Source organism: Ahaetulla prasina, chromosome 2 (assembly GCF_028640845.1).
Source record: "Ahaetulla prasina isolate Xishuangbanna chromosome 2, ASM2864084v1, whole genome shotgun sequence".
Lineage (NCBI taxonomy): Eukaryota > Metazoa > Chordata > Lepidosauria > Squamata > Colubridae > Ahaetulla > Ahaetulla prasina.
This window is the reverse complement of record NC_080540.1, coordinates 90,041,295-90,060,286: the sequence shown is the minus strand read 5'-3', so window position 1 is coordinate 90,060,286 and position 18,992 is coordinate 90,041,295. Positions and strand designations below refer to the sequence as shown.

At 39.9% G+C, this 18,992-nt stretch overlaps 1 protein-coding gene across 1 annotated transcript in view; it reads left to right on the top strand.

Moving 5' to 3' along the window:
* CDX1 (caudal type homeobox 1) overlaps positions 1 to 11,143 on the top strand; it is a 34,130-nt gene extending 22,987 nt beyond the window's left edge. Inside the window, exons 2-3 of the mRNA XM_058170648.1 lie at positions 10,363 to 10,508; positions 10,940 to 11,143. Of these exons, the coding sequence (XP_058026631.1) occupies positions 10,363 to 10,508; positions 10,940 to 11,143 (350 nt within the window). The remainder of the gene's footprint in view (positions 1 to 10,362; positions 10,509 to 10,939) is intronic.
* Positions 11,144 to 18,992: the final 7,849 nt, after the last annotated feature.

The window sequence follows — 18,992 nt, the reverse complement described above, 5'->3', positions numbered from 1 at the left end:
TGGCTTTTGCTATAATATTTTGCGTCTCATGAAAATCTTCCTTTGCCTGTCAATCGACACCTAAACTTTTTCCAGTGAAAAGCAGCAGCGATCCTAGTAAATGAAAAGGGGATCCACAAATTACACATCTCTTTGACACAATCTACGCTAACCGTGGGACTTGGCTAAGTGGAGCTCCTTCCTCTTTCTGTGTTCCTGGCAAAAGCTCATACTTGGCATCAGCAGCTTGATATTTTCAAATATAAATAGGACAGAGTGCCCTGAGGACAGTAAACACACGCAATACTGATGAGTCTTATCTTCTATATGTACACGATACTCCCATCATATTGGTGCAATAAGGAAAAATGCCTACAGACCTATTGAAAAAAGCCCATGTTGTAGGTTTCACAAGACTGCATTGATCCTAAGGGTATCTGTTTAATAACTACAGGGACAACTATGTCAGTTTGGCTTCAGTTCAGATTCAGTTTCAGTTTACTGGCCCAGGCTCAGTTCTAGTCTGTGTGAATAAGATGCCTTTGATCCTTGCTTTGTGAAATGACCTAGCGGTCAATTCTCTTCCTGCTCCTACATATTTAACATCTTTATGAGGCTGCTGAGTGAAGTAATTTATCAGCATGGGGTTAAAACCATTAGTGCATTCACAAACCCAGTTATATATCTCAAACTTGGCAGGCCAAGCATCTAAACTATGGTCAAGATGAAGAGGCTCAACCCTAGAAGATCAAGTAGCTGTGGATTTTGGGACCATCTGGGTTTGAAGATTGCTCATCTTTAGTTCTGCATGGGGTTGCATTGCCACATGGAGACCAGCTTCACATTTTGGGGGCCACTTCTCAGCTCCTACTTGAAAAGTAGAGCAGTGGCTTGGAAGATCTTTACACAAATCTATCTCATGCACCAATTTCTCGATTGGGAAGTTCTACTTATGGTCACTCATGCCTTGGTCACTGCATTCTGATTACAGCAATGTGCTCTGCCTGGAACTGCTCCTGAAGACTTCTTGGAGACTACAGTTAGTCCAGAAAACAGTAGCTATGGGAACAAAGTAATTATGAGACTCCTTCAAAATGCATATGCAACGCTGCTGCTTTATGAATTGTACTGGTTGCCAGAGGGTTCCCAAGTGCAGTACAAGGTGTTGGTTATCTCATATAATGTATCATGATTGTCATTTGTTGCTTTTAAATGTGTGCACTATCTGACTGAGTAGTATACAGCTTTATGTATATGTTTTTATTTACTAATTTAAATAAATACACAAATAAAGGCATGCATTGATGCATATTCTATAAATGCACATTATTTGTTTGATGCAAGGAGAAAAAAAGGAACTGATTAGCTTGGGCTTGGTTGTTTGACTAGAAAGTAACATATTTCCCCTGGGCTGATCACTTGCCACCTGTTGCTACGATTTTATTACTAATAGCTAATAGCTGATCTGTCATAAATCACGTAACTAGGCACCATTTCTCCTCCTGACACTATTCTTTCAGTTTCTCAAGTGTTTTGTGCCAATTCAGAAGTAATAAAGAGATGGGTCATTTCTATCATCCCATTTTAATTTTTCTACTACATGAAAGTTCATGTAGTATTGAAACATTAGGCTTTTGTCCTCTGCGCCAAGAAGTCCTATCCCAGGTTGTCATGCGCTTACAAGAGTATTTAAAGAACACCACGAATGGAGCCACATTCATGAAAAGACTGATCATATAGCTCAATGGTCATCAACTGGTGGTCCTTGAACCACTGGTGGTCCACAAGAAAATTTTGGTGGTCTGCAGAAATTTTTTTTTTTTGCATTTTTATATATTGCACTAAATCAGGGGTCCTCAAACTATGGCCCCTGGGCCGGATATGTGCAATGAATGTTTGTGTTGCTACAAAGAGTCACATCCTTTGGGGTCTTTTTGTGTGGGTTGGAGAGAGACAGAAATTCCAAATTGGGGTCCTGGTGCAGGGCTTTGGGCGAAGGCTGGAGGGAAGCATCGCTGGTGGCAAGGAGCCGGAGGGCCTTGTTCCAGTGGGACTGTATCATGGCCTGGAACTAACTGACCATCTCAGCCCGCTGAGCTCCAGGCGCTGGTACCTGGTCTTCCCTCTGCTTAGAAAACCTATGCTCCTAGTCCTCAATGAGGTGCTTCTGCTGAGCCTCCTTTTCAGCCAGATCCAATTTGAATTGAGCCAGCTGTTTTGCCAACTCTTTCTCATGGTGACTGCTTAGCTCCAACAACTGCTTCCTGTTGGGGCTCTAAGGAGCCCGGGCAGGGAGGTGAGGAGTGGCTGGCAGGGGAGGGGTGAGTAGAGGCCGGCGAGGTGCAATGTGAGTGACATTGAGTTGGCCATGCCCACCCAGTCACATGACCACCTAGCCACACCCACCCAGCTGGTCATTAGGCAGATCATATTAGTGGTCCGCAGGATTTAAAAATATGAATTTAGTGGTCCCTGAGGTCCGAAAGGTTGGGGACCCCAATCTAGCTCATGAGTGTCAAACTCGATGGTGTCACGGGCCGGATTGCGATGTTTTTTGCCTTGGTGGAGCCTGGGTGGGCGTGGCCTGCATGTGACATATCTGGCCTGCGGGCTGCCAGTTTGACAGGTCTGTTCTAGCTGGATCACAAATTCTCCTGCACTGAGGGGAACATACTCACCATCAGATTTTTGTTTTTTTGCAATCATCATAGTACTTTTGCAGCTGATTCTAATTACACACACACACACACACACACACACACACACACACTGCACAAAATACTCCAGAAATTATGTGGAACTTAATGGGGAGCTTTACCTGCCACGGTCAGGTCATCACAACTAGGGCTAGTCTATTCAGCAGCTGAATACTGTGCCCCTGTATGGCCTAACAGCTGCCATACAAGTAAGCTAGACTCCAGACTCAATAACACATGAAGATTATAAGCAGATGTAATAAAACCAGTTTGACTTGCTGGCTTCCTGTTCTGAATCATACACCGCCCCCAGTTTTACAAAGGCAAGATGCACTAGTGAGAGAATATAGAAAAATTATAAACAGCTCACTACTTCCGGTGCATGCCGACCTTCCTCATGCATCGGCCGGAAGGTTCAAATCTAGGAACCCCCATTGGCACGTGCACAATATCTGTTCAACAACTTTAACATTGATTCTCAATGAAAAGCCAAACAGGTTGCTGAATGTCTAGATACAGGAGGACATATAAATGACCCCACAAAAAGGGTGCCAGGCTTTGAACTACCATGCCAGAAATGGACAATGTAGAATAGGATTCATACCTCACGTGGTTTCTGCTGGGGTATAGTATCCTCCCCTCAGTGCGATGGTGGGGCCCCAAATCAAACTGTAGAACACACCGTGGCCAGCTGTAAGCTGTGGGCACATACTGGTTCAGTATCTGATTATTTTCATATAAATGATGCTGTGCTTCAATGGTTATATGGCCTAGACATTGGTATCTGAATATAGCATTCATATTTTATTGTGTTTTTAATCTTGGGGAAATTTTTATATATATTGCAAGTCTGTATATGATATGCCATACACTAAATAAATATAAAATAGCTTGAATGGAATGGCATGTTATAAACTGATGCTAAGTTTTCCCAGTCTATATTAATACAATAACACAGATCTGAAACTAGACTGAACAGTAGCAGCCATTTAAGTCCCTTTTTTGCTTGCCTTGTCTATGTTGTATTCTTCTCCAAAGCAATAGTGTTTAATATTACAGCCCCTGATTGCTTGCAGTCACTAGTGGAGTCTCAAAACTTGTTATGTCCTCTTAACAGTGAAGATATACCAACAGTGAAGGTATACTACCAAGATACAACCTTTGTCTCATCCCCCACTCAGCTGAGTTTTTCTAACTTCGTATTTATCTGATCCAATGTTAAAGGGGTTTTCTATTTCCCCCCAACACAACTATTAAGTGTGTGTAGTCCCAATGCTCTATTGGAGATCATGGTGACGGTGTAGCAGGGCTAGGATTTGTCCAGCAACTTTTGGCTTCTGCAAACTATGTCTTTTCTTTTGGGAGAAAGATAGATCAAGCATTGGGCAATTATTTTTCACAGCATTGGTCAGGCATTATGCAGGGTTCTTATTATTCAAGTCAAATTAATGCAGGAGTGTGAGATGCACATGGAAAAAAAGCAACTCGCTTAAGAGCAGTGCTGTGTGAAGCAGGAATCCAGCATCTGCCAATTATCCTATTTGTTGATTTTGACAGAGCAAAAAATACAGTGATAAAGAGAGCAAAATTGTAAAAAACAGAAAGATGAGAGTGGACAAGGCATAAGAGAAAGACAGAGAAAAAGTGAGGGAGGGAAGGAGGGGTGATGAACAAGGGACTGAGATGGACTAATGAGAGAAAGCAAGAGAGAAACATTCTGGGCACAAGAGAGATCATAAAAAAAAATGTGAGAGGAATCTTGTAATCTAAAAGATAGGTGGGGACTTCCCAGTAAAATAGAAGAGAACAGCCTTTGGGTAAACAGATAGCCTTCCTCATTCACACACTCCTTCAAAATTAGCTACAGTATTAATTCGACAATATGAGTGGCAGTTGGGAAGCAGGAGAGCCAGAAAATCCTCACCCACCTCAAGGATCAGGTTCCAATAGATCAACCTTTTCTATACCCCACACCCCTAGAATGCTTCTGATATATTCTCGAAACCCTTAAAAAATAAATAATCATATGCATATAATATACAGATACACTATAATTTTGAAACTTCTAAACCCAAGTTTTTGCACCCCCTGGAATATTGTAACACATCCCCAGTTGAGAACCCCTGCAACAGATGGATAAATTCATGGTCTAGCAATCAGTCAAAACATGTTTCCTTCCCAGTCCTATAATAAGGAGAGCAATTAATGAATTCTTTTCCTAATGGCAGAAGACCCACCAACAGTTACATATGTATGCATGTGGGGTGTGTGTGTGTTTGTTTCAGTGGTGGATTCTAATCAGTTTTGCATCGCGCACAGGCTTTGCGCGCGATTGCCTTGCACATGATCGCTTTGCTTGCACGTGTGCCAAAGTTGTGTTTTGCGCAAGCGCATTGAGTAAAAAAACACCAGCTGAGGCATTGCAATCCACTCTGCCTTACAGCTGAGCTAAAAACAAAGGAATAAAGGTAAGTATAGCGCGGGAGTGGGCGGAAGGGCCCAACTGACATTAGGAGCGAACTGATTCGCTCTCATATCAAGATTTTCACTACCAGCTCTCCCGAACCGGGGAAAACCGGTAGCAATCACCACTGGTTTGTTTGTTTGTTTGTTTGTGTGTGTGTGTATGTTGATCCAGCCAGCCAACTGGGCTTTTCTTTGCTTGGTCCCATGTTACTGTAAAGCTGTCAAGACTGCACTGCTCAAAGGCGGAACACATATTCCCTGTTGGGGCAGAGTAAATTATGCTGGCCTACTTTTGTATCCCTTTACTAAATGGAAAAAAATGCACGTTAAATCAATGGTCCCAGTCAAGGGTCTTTCCCATTACCCACAGGATGTTGGTTCTGGATAAAAATGTTGATGATTGATTCTGAGACCTACTACATTAGGGCCTGTCAAATTTTTCAGCTTTCAATTTCCAAACATTAGGGGTGCTCAAACGTTGTGACATGCCTTGGGGACTGTAATTGTATATTATTTTAATATAATTTAGATGAGCTTGGTAAGTAACTATATAAATATCATAACTTTTAAACATTTTGTTTCTTTTATTTACAAAGTATATTGAGTGTATTTAGCTATTTTATCAGTTTTGGTGTTGAGAAGCCGCCAAGCGAAGTCATCTCCCAACCGTTGGTAGAGTCAGAGGTTCGGCGGCCACAGTTTGTTCCTGGGTCTACTGGTCCTATTGTAAGAAGATCGGGACGGAGCTGCCGGCTTCCAGCTTATTTGGCAGATTACGCATGCTCCATCTTGGAGGAAAGGGGTTGAGCTGCCGAAGGAGCGTTGAGCATGCTCACGTGATGCAATCTGATTGGTTTATTTCCGCATCCCTTCAGGTGGGAAAATTAGGGCTTCGCTATTGGTTGTTGTTTTTGACAGCTCAGTATTTATGAGCTGTCAACTCTTTTCTAATGTTGATTCTGTTCAGGAGTTGTCAATAAATGGTTCGTGTTGTAAGCCGTCTCCTCATTCATGCTGACCCTCGCTGAGATGATAATATTTGAGTTTTGGGTTTTTTTTGAGTAGGTCTTTCAGGAGCATTCTTCTTCTGTGCTCAATTCATCTTGAAGGATAAGGCTTTCGATTAAGATGGCTCTCAGATTAAGCTTTTACTGTACATGCAAAAGGATTCAGGTCCATTCAGTGATATGGAACATCTTTTCTGAGCTTGTATTACAGTAGAAAGTATGACTGTCTTGGAAAGGGATAACCGTTTCATTTATTAGTTGTTTGGCAGGAGCAATGCAGTTTTAAGATTTCTAGCAGCTAGGATTAATTGGAGCCAATACTTTGAACATATTGGAACCCTTTCAATAGTGGGAACATCTCCTTGGAAACAAGCAAAACATTAATGATTGTTGCATCCATTTGTAGAATTTCCCATCCTAGGCAGGTACATCAAAGACCAATGATATTTTCTTTTTATTGCCAGAGAAACATTTTTAGTTTTCCTAAACATTTTAATCTTTAAAAAATATGCATTGTTTTAAAAAGAACTGGTTCTTGAATTAGAATGTGTGAAGATTATATATAAATATATATTTACAAGCTGCTGTAGTAGTGAATGACAGTAGAAGCCTTTAATATGATCTGAATATTTTCATTTCTTTTTTGGGCGTCTTTTATTCCTCTTGCTTGAAATCACCTTCCTACTCAAAATCTGTTTCAATTACTTTACTTTTCCCGTCTTGCTTAAATTTTACAGCTTTTATGTGAGATTTTTTGCCTTGCTGTGAAAATTACACTGGGAAAACATGATGGCATATAAGGACACTTTATGAAATGCTTGCATTCCTTGAAGTTATGGAAACTGCATAAAGAAATTGTCAATGTTGATGAAGTCACTCAGTTAGCCTCTATCTATCTATCATCTATCTATCTATCTATCTATCTATCTATCTATCTATCTATCTATCTATCTATCTATCTATCTATCTATCTATCTATCTATCTATCTATCTATCTGAACAGAGTGCCAGGTCTTGGGCCTGCTTCCCATCCCACAAGGTCCCACCCCCCACCTCCCTACTACCCATAGCAATTCTGTCCACCTTATTTTTTCATATATTTCTTTTGGCAAGCAGCCGATCTGCTTAAGTAGTCTTTCTAAAATATGAAAGCTACATGGCGCTGTCCTGGCCTTCCTACATGGAGGCTGCGTGGCATGGTGTCCCAGAAGTGGGCCAATTTTGGGAGCCACAATTCATTACACCTTCTCTAAAATAGTGCCTGCTTTGGGATGGTACTACATGACCTCTGTACTGTACTATAGGGAGGCCAAGGGGAGGATCGGTTAGCTCTTCTTCCCAGGCATGATGTCTGAGATACCTGTACTGCTTCTTTTATATGCTTGTCTTTCATGAGGATATACAGAGTATTTTAATTGCACCTTATTTACAATAAGGCTTCACAGACTCAAACTAGAGAGTTAATGGAATATAGGATTCCACGTGGTTCTGTTCATTTGTGAAAAAAATTAATCTGAAGTAGTTTTAAATACTAACAAATCCAACAGAGGATTCAAGAGCTTCTGGGCCAATTAATATTTAAAGCGATGAAAACCTTCTGTCTTGTTATCAGTATGCATAATAAATAATAATGAACTCTCTCAGTTTTCTGTGTGTCAGTTGTTATGTAACTGCAATAGCATGCCAACTCGCATTATTGTTATTTCTAACAATCAAAAAGACAAATAATGGTTTCAAGACACTCCTGAGGTTTTAAAAAAGGAAGATAACACCGCTCTAAATCTTATAATGTAGGGAAAAATTGCTTATTCCTCCTGGTTTTCTTCTCTTTCCTTCCATCCTTCCCAGCATTAGAGCTTTTTCTAATTAGAGAACAAGGTCTTTGCATATTGTCTCCAGAGTTGGATGAATTGAGTCTGATCATTTGTGCCTTGAGTGAGAACTTTGAATTGATTTGAATCATGGTCCAGTTGTTTGTTCCTTAGTTGTCCACAGTATCCTCAGGAGTCTTCTCCAGCCCCCAAATCAGAGTGTGTCAGTAGTCATTTTATCTGCATCTTCAAAGTCCGTTACTTATTTTTTTTTAATTTGAGAAAAATTTAAGTAAAATTAATAAGGCGCAACTAGAGAGAATATCAGAATCATAGCACTGGAAAATAGCATGTGAGAATTAGCATCTGGATGACTTCTAGACTTGTAGAAAGACTCGCCACATCATGTGCAGCCAGTCACAAAGTTTCATTATATATATACATTTCTATATTTTATCTGTGCTACCATAAGGGTAATCTTTATTCTGTGAGAGTGGGAGTATACAAGTTCTAAGAAACCTATCTCCCAAACGTGGAGGTGGAACAGAAAAAAATGCTGGTAGGATGCAAGTGGGACACTTGCATCCTACCTTTCTGCAGGTCTTGAATAAGAATTTGAATTTTTTTAAAAAGAATAAAAACTGGGGCGAGTGGAGTATGCCCTGCAGTTCATCCACTCATATTTTTTTGTAGTGGATTTGATACAATCCACTAACATTTTTTGGTCAGTGGAAGGAATTATCACTGAGGATTTGTGGGGAAACACTTCATTACGTAGCCCACAGCATTCTTAAAATTTGCTCAAGAAAATTCAAACCTTTAAGAACAGATTTTGAAAGTCTGCAGGTTTCTGTAGATGAGAGGATAAAATCTTATTGAATTCATCTACTGGTAGATTGCTGGATTGTGCACTGGTGGTTTTAAAACTATAAAACGTTGTGACAAAATGGATAGAAGACCTTCATGTAATGTTTGCTGCATCGGTGCTACAGAAATCACTTATTGGATCCTGTCAAATTAGATCTAAATGGAGGAAGAAAGGAAGAAAAAAGTTAAATAAACATTGATTAATCATGTTCAGATCTGTTTTGTTTTCTAGTATAAAAATGTAATTTTCAGAGAGGAAATCAGTAATAACAACAGAAAAACAGTAACCTGTTTTAATCTTTGGTGTGGGGCAGGATTTCCTAATCCCTGCGTCGCAACCCACTACAAGACCACGGCCCCTTCAGAACCGGGTGGCATGAGGGTAGGTGAGCATTTTGGGCAATGATACACAGGTGGCTAGAAAAGATGATAGTGAAACCTGTAGACTTTAAACCTCAACTTTTTTCATTAGGTATAATATCAGAAAAAATAGATAAGAAAAGTATGTATTTAATATTACATGTTGTAACAGCAGCGAGGATTATATTCACACAGCAGTGGAAAAATGAAGAAACACCGCGAGAGGAAGAGATAATGAAGAAGATACTAGACTGTGCAGAAATGGATAGATTGATATTGAAAATTCTAAGCAAATTGAATACCCAGACAACACAATGTTTATTAAGCACTAAGAAATGTAATTAATAAAAAAACAAATAAAATTTTAAAAAAAGAACCAGGGTGCATGAGCGGTGGGTGAGCATGTGAGCATGTCAAGCCCCACTCATGTGAGTGGCAGATGCTCACAGTCCCACTCACACTAGCTGTGTGGGGTGTGCCTGCCCCTCACACAAAACCATCCCGTCTCCCTCCTCCCTGCGCTGGGTTACCAACCCAGAAAGGTTGGTGAACACTGGTCTAGTGGTTAAAGCGCCAGACTAGAAAACAAGAGACTGTGAATTCAAGTCCCTTCTTAACAATAAAAGCCAGCTGGGTGTCTTAGACCAGTCATTGTCTCTCAGCCCAACTCGTCCCATAGGGCTGTGGTTGTGGGGAAATAGGAGGAGGAAGGTGTGTGGTTTATGTTCATTGCCTTGAGTTAGTTATAAAAATAATAAAGGTGAGATGCAAATAAAGGACAAAAGAAATAAAAACATGTCACAGGCAGGTGAACAGCCTGGGATGAATTCAAATTCCTCAGTATTAATAATGAAAGTTTAACAATGCAACAGATTTATATCTCATAGATAATAATTTTTATAAAACAGAATTGCTTAATTTTGATTTAACTGAATGATAGTTCGAAAGGGAGATTATATGTATGAAAACAAAATGTATGGCTCTTAGTTTTCAGAAAGTGAGTATCCACTGCCAAAACAACATATTGTTGCAGTATTTCTCCTCTCCTCTCCTCTCCTCTCCTCTCCTCTCCTCCTATTTCACACTCATACTGTCCTCATTATTATGGCTGTCAAATGCTTCACATATTTTATATCTAGATATTTAAGACCACGTTCAACTTTTTGTTTTTGTTAGGCAAGACCAGAACAAAAGACAAGTACCGTGTTGTATATACAGACCACCAACGGCTGGAACTGGAGAAGGAATTCCACTACAGTCGCTACATCACCATCCGGCGGAAAGCGGAGCTGGCAGCAGCCCTTGGACTCACTGAGCGGCAGGTGAGTGCTGCAGAGACTCCTCCAGGTAGAAACCATCACCCCATTTTTAAATTACACAGGCTTATTAAGCAGAGCTGCCAGGGTAAATATTCAGGATATTTACTATCATATTTGTATCATACATACAAAAAATTATACTCATTTGGAAATAAATGAAAGGACTTTTAGATAGGCATGAAGAATTTGCTTGAGTCTCATTTTAATTACTCCCTGAACCATTATATGAAAAAAGTGCACTCGTATTTCAGTATACACACTTTTCTGAAATTTGCAAAGCAGTTCCTCTGCAATATTTATCCAAAAATCCATTCTGTTCCTCTGTGAAAATATGTAACTGCTTCACCAATCATTCATATTAATGGTAAACTATGATAGATTAAGAGGAACTGTTTACCTAAGCTTTCTTAATCTTCCTTCATTTGTCCCTGCAGGTGAAAATCTGGTTCCAGAACCGGCGAGCAAAGGAGAGGAAAGTGAACAAGAAGAAGATGCAGCAGCAAACGCAGCCAGCCAGTACAACCACACCTACCCCACCAGCGGTCGGCACTCCCGGCCCTATAGGCGGCATCTGCAGCAGCACCACCAATCTAGTTTCCACCTCACCAATGACTATCAAGGAAGAATTTATGCCTTGAACTCAGCCTTTCCATTACATCTCCAGACTAACATACCCAGAATGATATGCATTTCCCCGAGAGTCAAACTTACTTGTCACACTCTCAACACTGGAACCCAGTAGCTTTTTGTATACGCTACTCTACTGGACAAATCTAATCAACTCATTCCTAGGAGTTAAAACCAAATAGGTCCTGTTGCTATTAGAGAAAGACTTGCTGTTGTCTTAGACAGGGGAGGAAGCATGGGTGTTTGGGAAGAAAGAGAAAAGAAAGGACGCAGAGTACTTAAACAAAATCTAAATCTTCATCTGATCCAGATCAGAATTATAGAGTCATATAATTTACAAGTTTAATTAATTGTTAAATTATATTTTGTCAGCCTCTGGTCATTACTCAGGCCTTGTTATGTGGGTCAAAAAGGCAGGAGCCAAGTGACTTATTTCAAGCCAAACTATAGGTCAGATCAGATGATAGAGCCCCGGTTTTACATACTGTACAGTATGTATAGCATTAGGAACTAAAGTCATATTAAAGGCTAAGTAGGCAGAGGTACAGGTAGAAAAGAACATGACAATCAAGATGGTGAAATACAGTGGTAGGATTCACATTTTTTTACTACCAGTTCTGTGGGTGTGGCTTGGTGGGCATGGCAGGGGAAGGATACTGCAAAATCCCCATTTCCTCCCAATCAGCTGGGACTTGGGAGGCAGAAAATAGATAGAGGTGGGGCCAGTGAGAGGTGGTATTTACCGGTTCTCTGAACTACTAAAAATTTATTCCACCGGTTCTCCAGAGTTGGTCAGAACGTGCTGGAACCCACCTCTGGTGGAAAACTAGCCAAAGTCAAGAGAGGGAAGGAAATCAGTTATTGGTTTCCACAAAACAGGGTCTTTTAGAATGCCAAAAGTCCTGCATTGTTTTCTGGAAAATTTTATTTAAGAGCTTGGACTGCCAGCCTACTTAGCAAGAGATTTATCTGAGAGGCCCTTGATGCTTTCTGAGCTTGCTTATTTCCATGCAGATACTTCATTATCCCAACTAGGTAACATCATCAGTGCTAATATGATTTATCTGTTACTGCCTCAGCAGGAGGATTTATATTCCTGTGCTGGTGAGGATTCTGGCACCTGCAGCCCCATATCATCAGGGGTAGCCCTCAAAAAAGGCTGCCCTAAAGCTTCCCTGGCTATAAAGCATAGGAACTCAATGTGCTTCATCATCATAGTCAGCAATTTTAATGGTATGTGGGGAAGACAGTGGGTGACGAGTGAAAAAGATTCTGCCTGGAGAATGGTCAGATAAGAGACAGCATAGCCTCTAGCTGCTTAATGGGTGGAGCAAGACACTCAGAAAGGACTCACCTCAGTTTTTCAGGCGGTAAAGGAGACCGTGGGAGAATTTTACTTTCAGACTTGCAAGACTCTGTTCTATAGCTTTACAATAAAGTAGAGTTAGTTTATCTGGTTGTATTTCCTGTCTGGTCTACCTGGTAAAGATGACTGCTGTGCACTTCATATGTGTAAGTCCAATCATTGTGGGGGTTTGTAAATATACTATACGGCATAATATTATGTGCCAACTAGGCCACTATGTTTATTTAAGAAGCATGATTAAAACAATGCCTTCCCACAATGTGGGAACTCGATCATGATTTCCCTATATGAAGAAAGGAGCAGAATGAATCAATAAGACCAGGACTCTACTTTTCACTGACTCGTTCTGCTATCAATACTGTAATCAAACTTGTAGAAAATTTCACCAGTTCTTTAAAATGAATGTGGGCATCTTCTTTGTGTGATTATAGCCGACAGAAGAGGGCATAACCTCAAAACGGAATTCTCAAAAAATAATCAACTTACACCTTTGGTTGGGTTCCACTAATAGCAACCATTACATGCAGCAGAAAATGTACATTAGCTGGATTCACCCATTGCGTTAATCCATGGTTTGTTGAACAAGCACTAGTGGCAGACCACAATGACCGAGTTTACACAAACAACAGTGGTGGCAAGCTACAGTAGTGGAGTTTACCTGTTGACAAAACAAGAACTAAATTATTAAACAAGCAAACCACATTATGACTTAACATGGTGTGTGAACCCAGCCAATGAAATGAAACTAGTAGTAATCAAGAAAGTCATTAATTCAGTCTGCTCCCTCAATTGACTCTACCTGTTGGAAGCCAGCCGGGAAGATTGTAAATCACAATCATGTGATTGCAAGGTGCTGTAATTGTCATAGATGCGAACCAGTTGTCAAAGTGCTTGAATTGTGCTCATATGATGGGGGATGGGGATTTTGTGAGGATAATAACTTCAAGTACAGGTCCTACAGTAAGTTAATTTTCCCAAGTCCATTGTAACTTCAAACTCTTGTTAAATAAAAGTCGTAAGTCGAGGATTATCTGTAGCTGACTGGATGACTTACTTTCTTTCATCCCCTTGATATATATTTGACTTTGAACTAATTGCTTTCTTCTTGTAGACTGCCTTATTCTTTTTCCTCAACTTCATGATCTGCAGAACTTGGCAACAAAAGCATGCCTATGTCTCTTCATTAGGCCTGCACAGGTTTGTCTTGTTTGCATGAGTTTTTAAGGTAGTTTTATAAGCCTAAATATTTTTTAAAAAAAAATCTTCTGGATATTTGTGATTATCTTCCATTTTTTTTGTGAAGGACATTGAAATACTATTTTGAAGTCTGGAGGTGAGGAAGGAGTAAATAATAATGATACAACATCATCGAACAACCCTGCCCAGGATTGTCTTATCAGGGAGATGGGCAGCATATAAATTGAATAAATAACAAAATAAGCAGCAACATCTGCCTGCTCTAGGTCCAAAAGGACTCAATAGCAATAGCAGTTAGACTTATATACCACCTCACAGTACTTTACAGGCCTCTCTAAGTGGTTTACAGAGTCAGCATCTTGCCCCCAACAATCTGGGCCCTCATTTTACTAACCTTGGAAGGCTGGAAGGCTGAATCAACCTTGAGCCTGGTGAGATTTGAACTGCCAGATTGCAGGCAGCTGGAAGTCAGCAGAAGTAGCCAGCAGTACTGCATTATAACCACTGCGCCACCATGGCTCATTAGTTAGCGTGCAATAGGTGAATAAAAATGCCAAATCCTGTCTAAATAACTAATAATATCTTTATTTTTGTACAAGTCAAGGTGGGGTACATAATACTTCTGCCTATTTTCCCAACTACAGCCGTGTGAGGTGGGTTGGGCTGAGAGAATGTGACCATATGCCTTTTTAAATTTAGAGCATGGTAAATACTCTTAGTAAGGGAAAGTATATTTTTAATGCTACAAATTATTAGATGTGAATTATTAAATGGCTTTGAAATGTTTCATGTCTATTGTATAAGCAGGAGATTTTGGTAATATACCCATTTCAGTAATAAACAAGGACTTCCATGGCTTAGCATGCTAAAAGCTAAGAATAAATGCATTTATTCTTCAAAGGAAATATTTGCTGAATATTTTTGTTTCATATTTGAAGTTTAGTCTCTTATATTTGGAGTATCAGTATCAATTCATTATGTTTCTTTTGGTTCACTTCTTTGAATTGGTTTAATTAAACTACTACTAAAATTTCTTTCAATTCCTTTGTTTCTCCCACGTTAAAGGACTGGTGCAAGGAATACCTATTTCCAATTGTTTCCCCACCTTAAGATTATATACATGTACAAAAGTTTGCTGAGATAGATTGGATAGTTTTGCTGAATTTTTCCTCTGTAAATAACCAGTACGTCCTAAATATACAGAAAATAAAAAAGAACTGTAATAAATTATTCATGCATTCTCTTATATTCTGAAAGTTATCAACTAATCATTTTGATTAGGTGTGATTACTGAGAAATATCTCTCATTTGAACTAAACCTGTTTTTAGCTGCAGGCACTCAGCAATGATGTCAATGACTACTATGTAATAATACTAATAATAATGTAACCATGATAATAATAAACACTATCAACATTGACAAAATCATCATTAGTCAATTCCAAAAGGCAGCTTTACTTGCAACAATTTACATCGTGCAACAATACCTTTAATACCATCGAACCACAACATCAAGCCAGCTCAGAGTCACCTTGAATCATTAGGTGGGCAGTAAATAAATATGATAAATAAAAATAAAATATCTGGCTATCTCAGACCTTGGATATGAAGGACACAATGGGTGGATAAAAATGCCAAATCCAGTCTAAACATCTGGCTGACTCTCTGACTAACCATAATCTGCCTCAACTAATGTTAATCCATTTCTTGACAATTTTTGCAAACATTATTTTTTTGGGGGGGAAAAACGTGCAGCTTTCACCCACATGAAAGAAATGTTTAAATCTTTGTTATACTCATGTCACATTTTAAACCAGTTTACTTTGCCTTAAAAGAGCTCATGCTGTGGGGCTCCTTTGGACTGTTGACATCTTAACAAGGGGGCAGCCGAGGAAAACGAAGAGAAGGGAAGGGCTGCTTTCTTAGGGCCAAAGACCAAGGACAGTGAGTCATAAACAATTAGTTACTCTGGGTTTCTAATCTTGCTTTATGACTGTCCCCAGGCTGACAAGCCCCCATCTAAGAACAGCAAACATAGAAAGATGGTTTGAGATAGCACGTGAAGCAGCTGGCACTGGTGTCTTTGGGACACAATGCAGTCAACACTTCACCATTTCTTGAGCTTAATTGCTTTGTGACTCACATTGCTTCTACTTGTTGACACCAGGACTAACTTTGCAGATGGCACTTTGTACAAATGGACTGTGGAATCAGGATGTCACTTGGGGACAGACAGAAATTCCAGAAGCATGGCAATAAGATTCTGTTCACACTGAGTAGTTGAAAACTGTTGAAATAGCCAGATCCAAACCTTGGGTTTACCTCACATAGGAGGGTGACAGCCATTTTAGAACCTGGGTAGGGTTAGATTTGACAAGTGCCTGCTAAATAAATTAGAATCCTATAATATCTAGAACTGTTCTGATGAAGATTAATCAGACCAGCCATTTTGGAGAAATAATTAATATTTCCTGTATTTACTAGATGCATAGAAGAGGATTTGGAACAGACTGTTTTTTCATGGTGTTGGAAATAATAGATACACCTTATGTTGATATTCGCTTGTTATAGAACAAAGCTGTGTCGTAGCATTTGATTCTCTCTCTCTCTCTCTCTCACACACACACACACACACAGCTCCTTTTTGGCCTCAGTTTGCTGAAAAGAAATCTAACTGCGGTGGTGCAGCGGTTAACAATGCCATACTGCAGGCTACTTCTGCTGACTGCCAGCTGCCTGCATTTTGACAAATTAAATCTCACCAGGTTCAAGTTTGACTTAACCTTCCAGCCTTCAAGGTTGGTAAAATGAGGACCCAGATTGTTGGGGGCAATATGCTGACTCTGTAAACTGCTTAGCGAGGGCTGTAAAAGCACTGTGAAACGGTATATAAGTCTAAACGCTATTGCTATTGTAGTACAATGCTTGTGGAGATGGGCCTGCTGCCTGAGACAGATGTCCTATCAATTTGCCAATCTCACTCAGCTACTGTGGCTGGACCTGAAGAAGTAGAGAACAATGGAGAACTAATGTGATCAAAAGTCAGATTCATCCTAGAAAGCCAGCTTTCTTATTATGTGAAATAACAATCCAACTTCTCAGAAAATCTAATAAATAGCTATCATCTATTATATGCAAACAGACTGTATCCCATGGCTTCGTTTGTAATAAAACAGAAGAAAAGAGCAAATGCAAGCATTTATACTGTCATTAACAGTGCTCCCTTCTACTGGTGACAATATCCAAGCAACAATACAACTATCTCTTTGCTCCTTCACTATACTGTACATAACATTACGTCCTTCACTCTCTTTGCATGCATGGGTGCTCATACTTGAAGCTTAGCAGCACTAGGAGGGGGAGTGAAGTATTAATATTGCTTTATAAATCCTTAGTAAGACCACACTTGGAATACTGCATCCAGTTTTGGTCACCATATTACAAAGATATGTTGAGACTTTGGAAAAAGTTCAGAGAAGAGCAACTAAGATGCTCTTCTCTGCACTAAAACATATGAAGAGTGATTGCAGGAATTGGATATGGATAGTCTAGAGAACAGAAGGACTAGGGGGTGACATGATAGCAGTGTTCCAGTATTTGAATGCCTGGTATGAAGAAGAGGGGGTCAACTTATTTTCCGAAGCACCAGAAGGCAAGGAACAATGGATGGAAAACTAATCAAGGACAGAAGCAACCTGGAATTAAGGAGAAACTTTCTAAGTTTGAGAACAATCAGTGGAACAGCTTGCCTTCAGAAGCTGTGGGTCACTGGAGGTTTTTAAGAAAAGAATGGACAGCCATCCATCTGAAATGGTATAAGGTCTCCTGCTTGATCAGTGGGTTGGACTAGAAGACCTCCAAGGTCCCTTCCAATTCTCTTCTGATTGATTGAGTTTTGTCAGGACTATGGCAGGTGAAAGAGTTAATGTATTTCTGATGTGCTACAGTCCACATGCTGTTTGAGCCCTTCCCTGGAAACTGTTTAAATTGTGTACAGAAACGTATGTGAAGTGCTTATAGCTTGTGTAATATGTACTTTGACCAGTCCAGAGCCTTTCTTTCTCCTTTCTTCCCTCACAAATATTTATTTTCTATGGCAGGTACAGCCATAAGGAAGCCATAACAACTATGGGGCTTCATGGACTTCTCATGTAATCATGTCAATGGAAAAGCCATGCCTATTAAGAAGCTGGTTTCTTCTTGCCCTACACCATTTTAAGAGCAGATGGGAAAACAAGCACCAAAAACAAAAAGGAGAAAAGTATCTGAGCTCGGAAATTCCCATCTAAAAATGGCCATGGGTGGAGTGGGGGAATGATAACATGGCCAATCTTGGTAGTGTGTATTTCTACACTGTATGGAGAACTAATGTGGTATAGTGTGTGGATGGACAACTTTTTCGGCCACAAGAAATGCACAGATTGTGAAATAAGGGCCCAGCAGGCACCACACAATCATGCACATCCAGTTGTATGCAGTGGTCCCATTCCTATTCAGTTCTCTGGAGGGTGACCCAAATTCCTAGCTGATTTTTTGATCAGTCTTTCTGCTTCAACCAAACTGATCCCAAGGTTGTTGTGAGCGCATCACCCTTGGAGTGTACAAAAACATTTTTTTTAAAGGAAAAAAATTCATCTGCGGATGACGCTGCTAATTAATGAAACAGAAACAGATTATGAATATTTAGCAATGCGCCTAGGCCCCTTTCTATTTCACCTTCTTAGGCTCATGGACTCATGATGTCACCTGGTGAATTAATATATCAACAACAGCCCAACTCTGCTTCTGAAAAGGAATCTTACAAAGGTTGTAAGAGCCCAATCAGCAACTTGTATTTAACAGCGGAAAATATATTTTGAACTGAGAACTGAAGGCTCAGCCTCACCGATTCTGCCTAACTCCTGTCTTATACAAGGAAAAGGCTCCAGGAAATCAGCTACCTATATGTACTAACATACTTGCCTCTCTCAGTACATGCTTAATCTTCAGAAATTAGAAACTATGATGGTGTCCAGATTAGCTTCCAAGACTCCAGTTGCCAAGTGCTCCTTTATCATTTTTCTTTGTTCTTCTGCCTTTCTCTTAGATGATATATTATTTTTTTCTTTGTTGTTGCATATTCTAGAAACCCACTATCAAATTGTGGGTTTATGTCAGTGGTGAAATTCAATTTTTTTTACTACTGATTCTGTGGGCGTGGCGTGGCGGCCATTGTGTGGTTTGGTGGGCATGGCAGGGGAAAGATACTGCAAAATCTCCATTCCCTCTCCACTCCAGGGGAAGGATACTGCAAAATC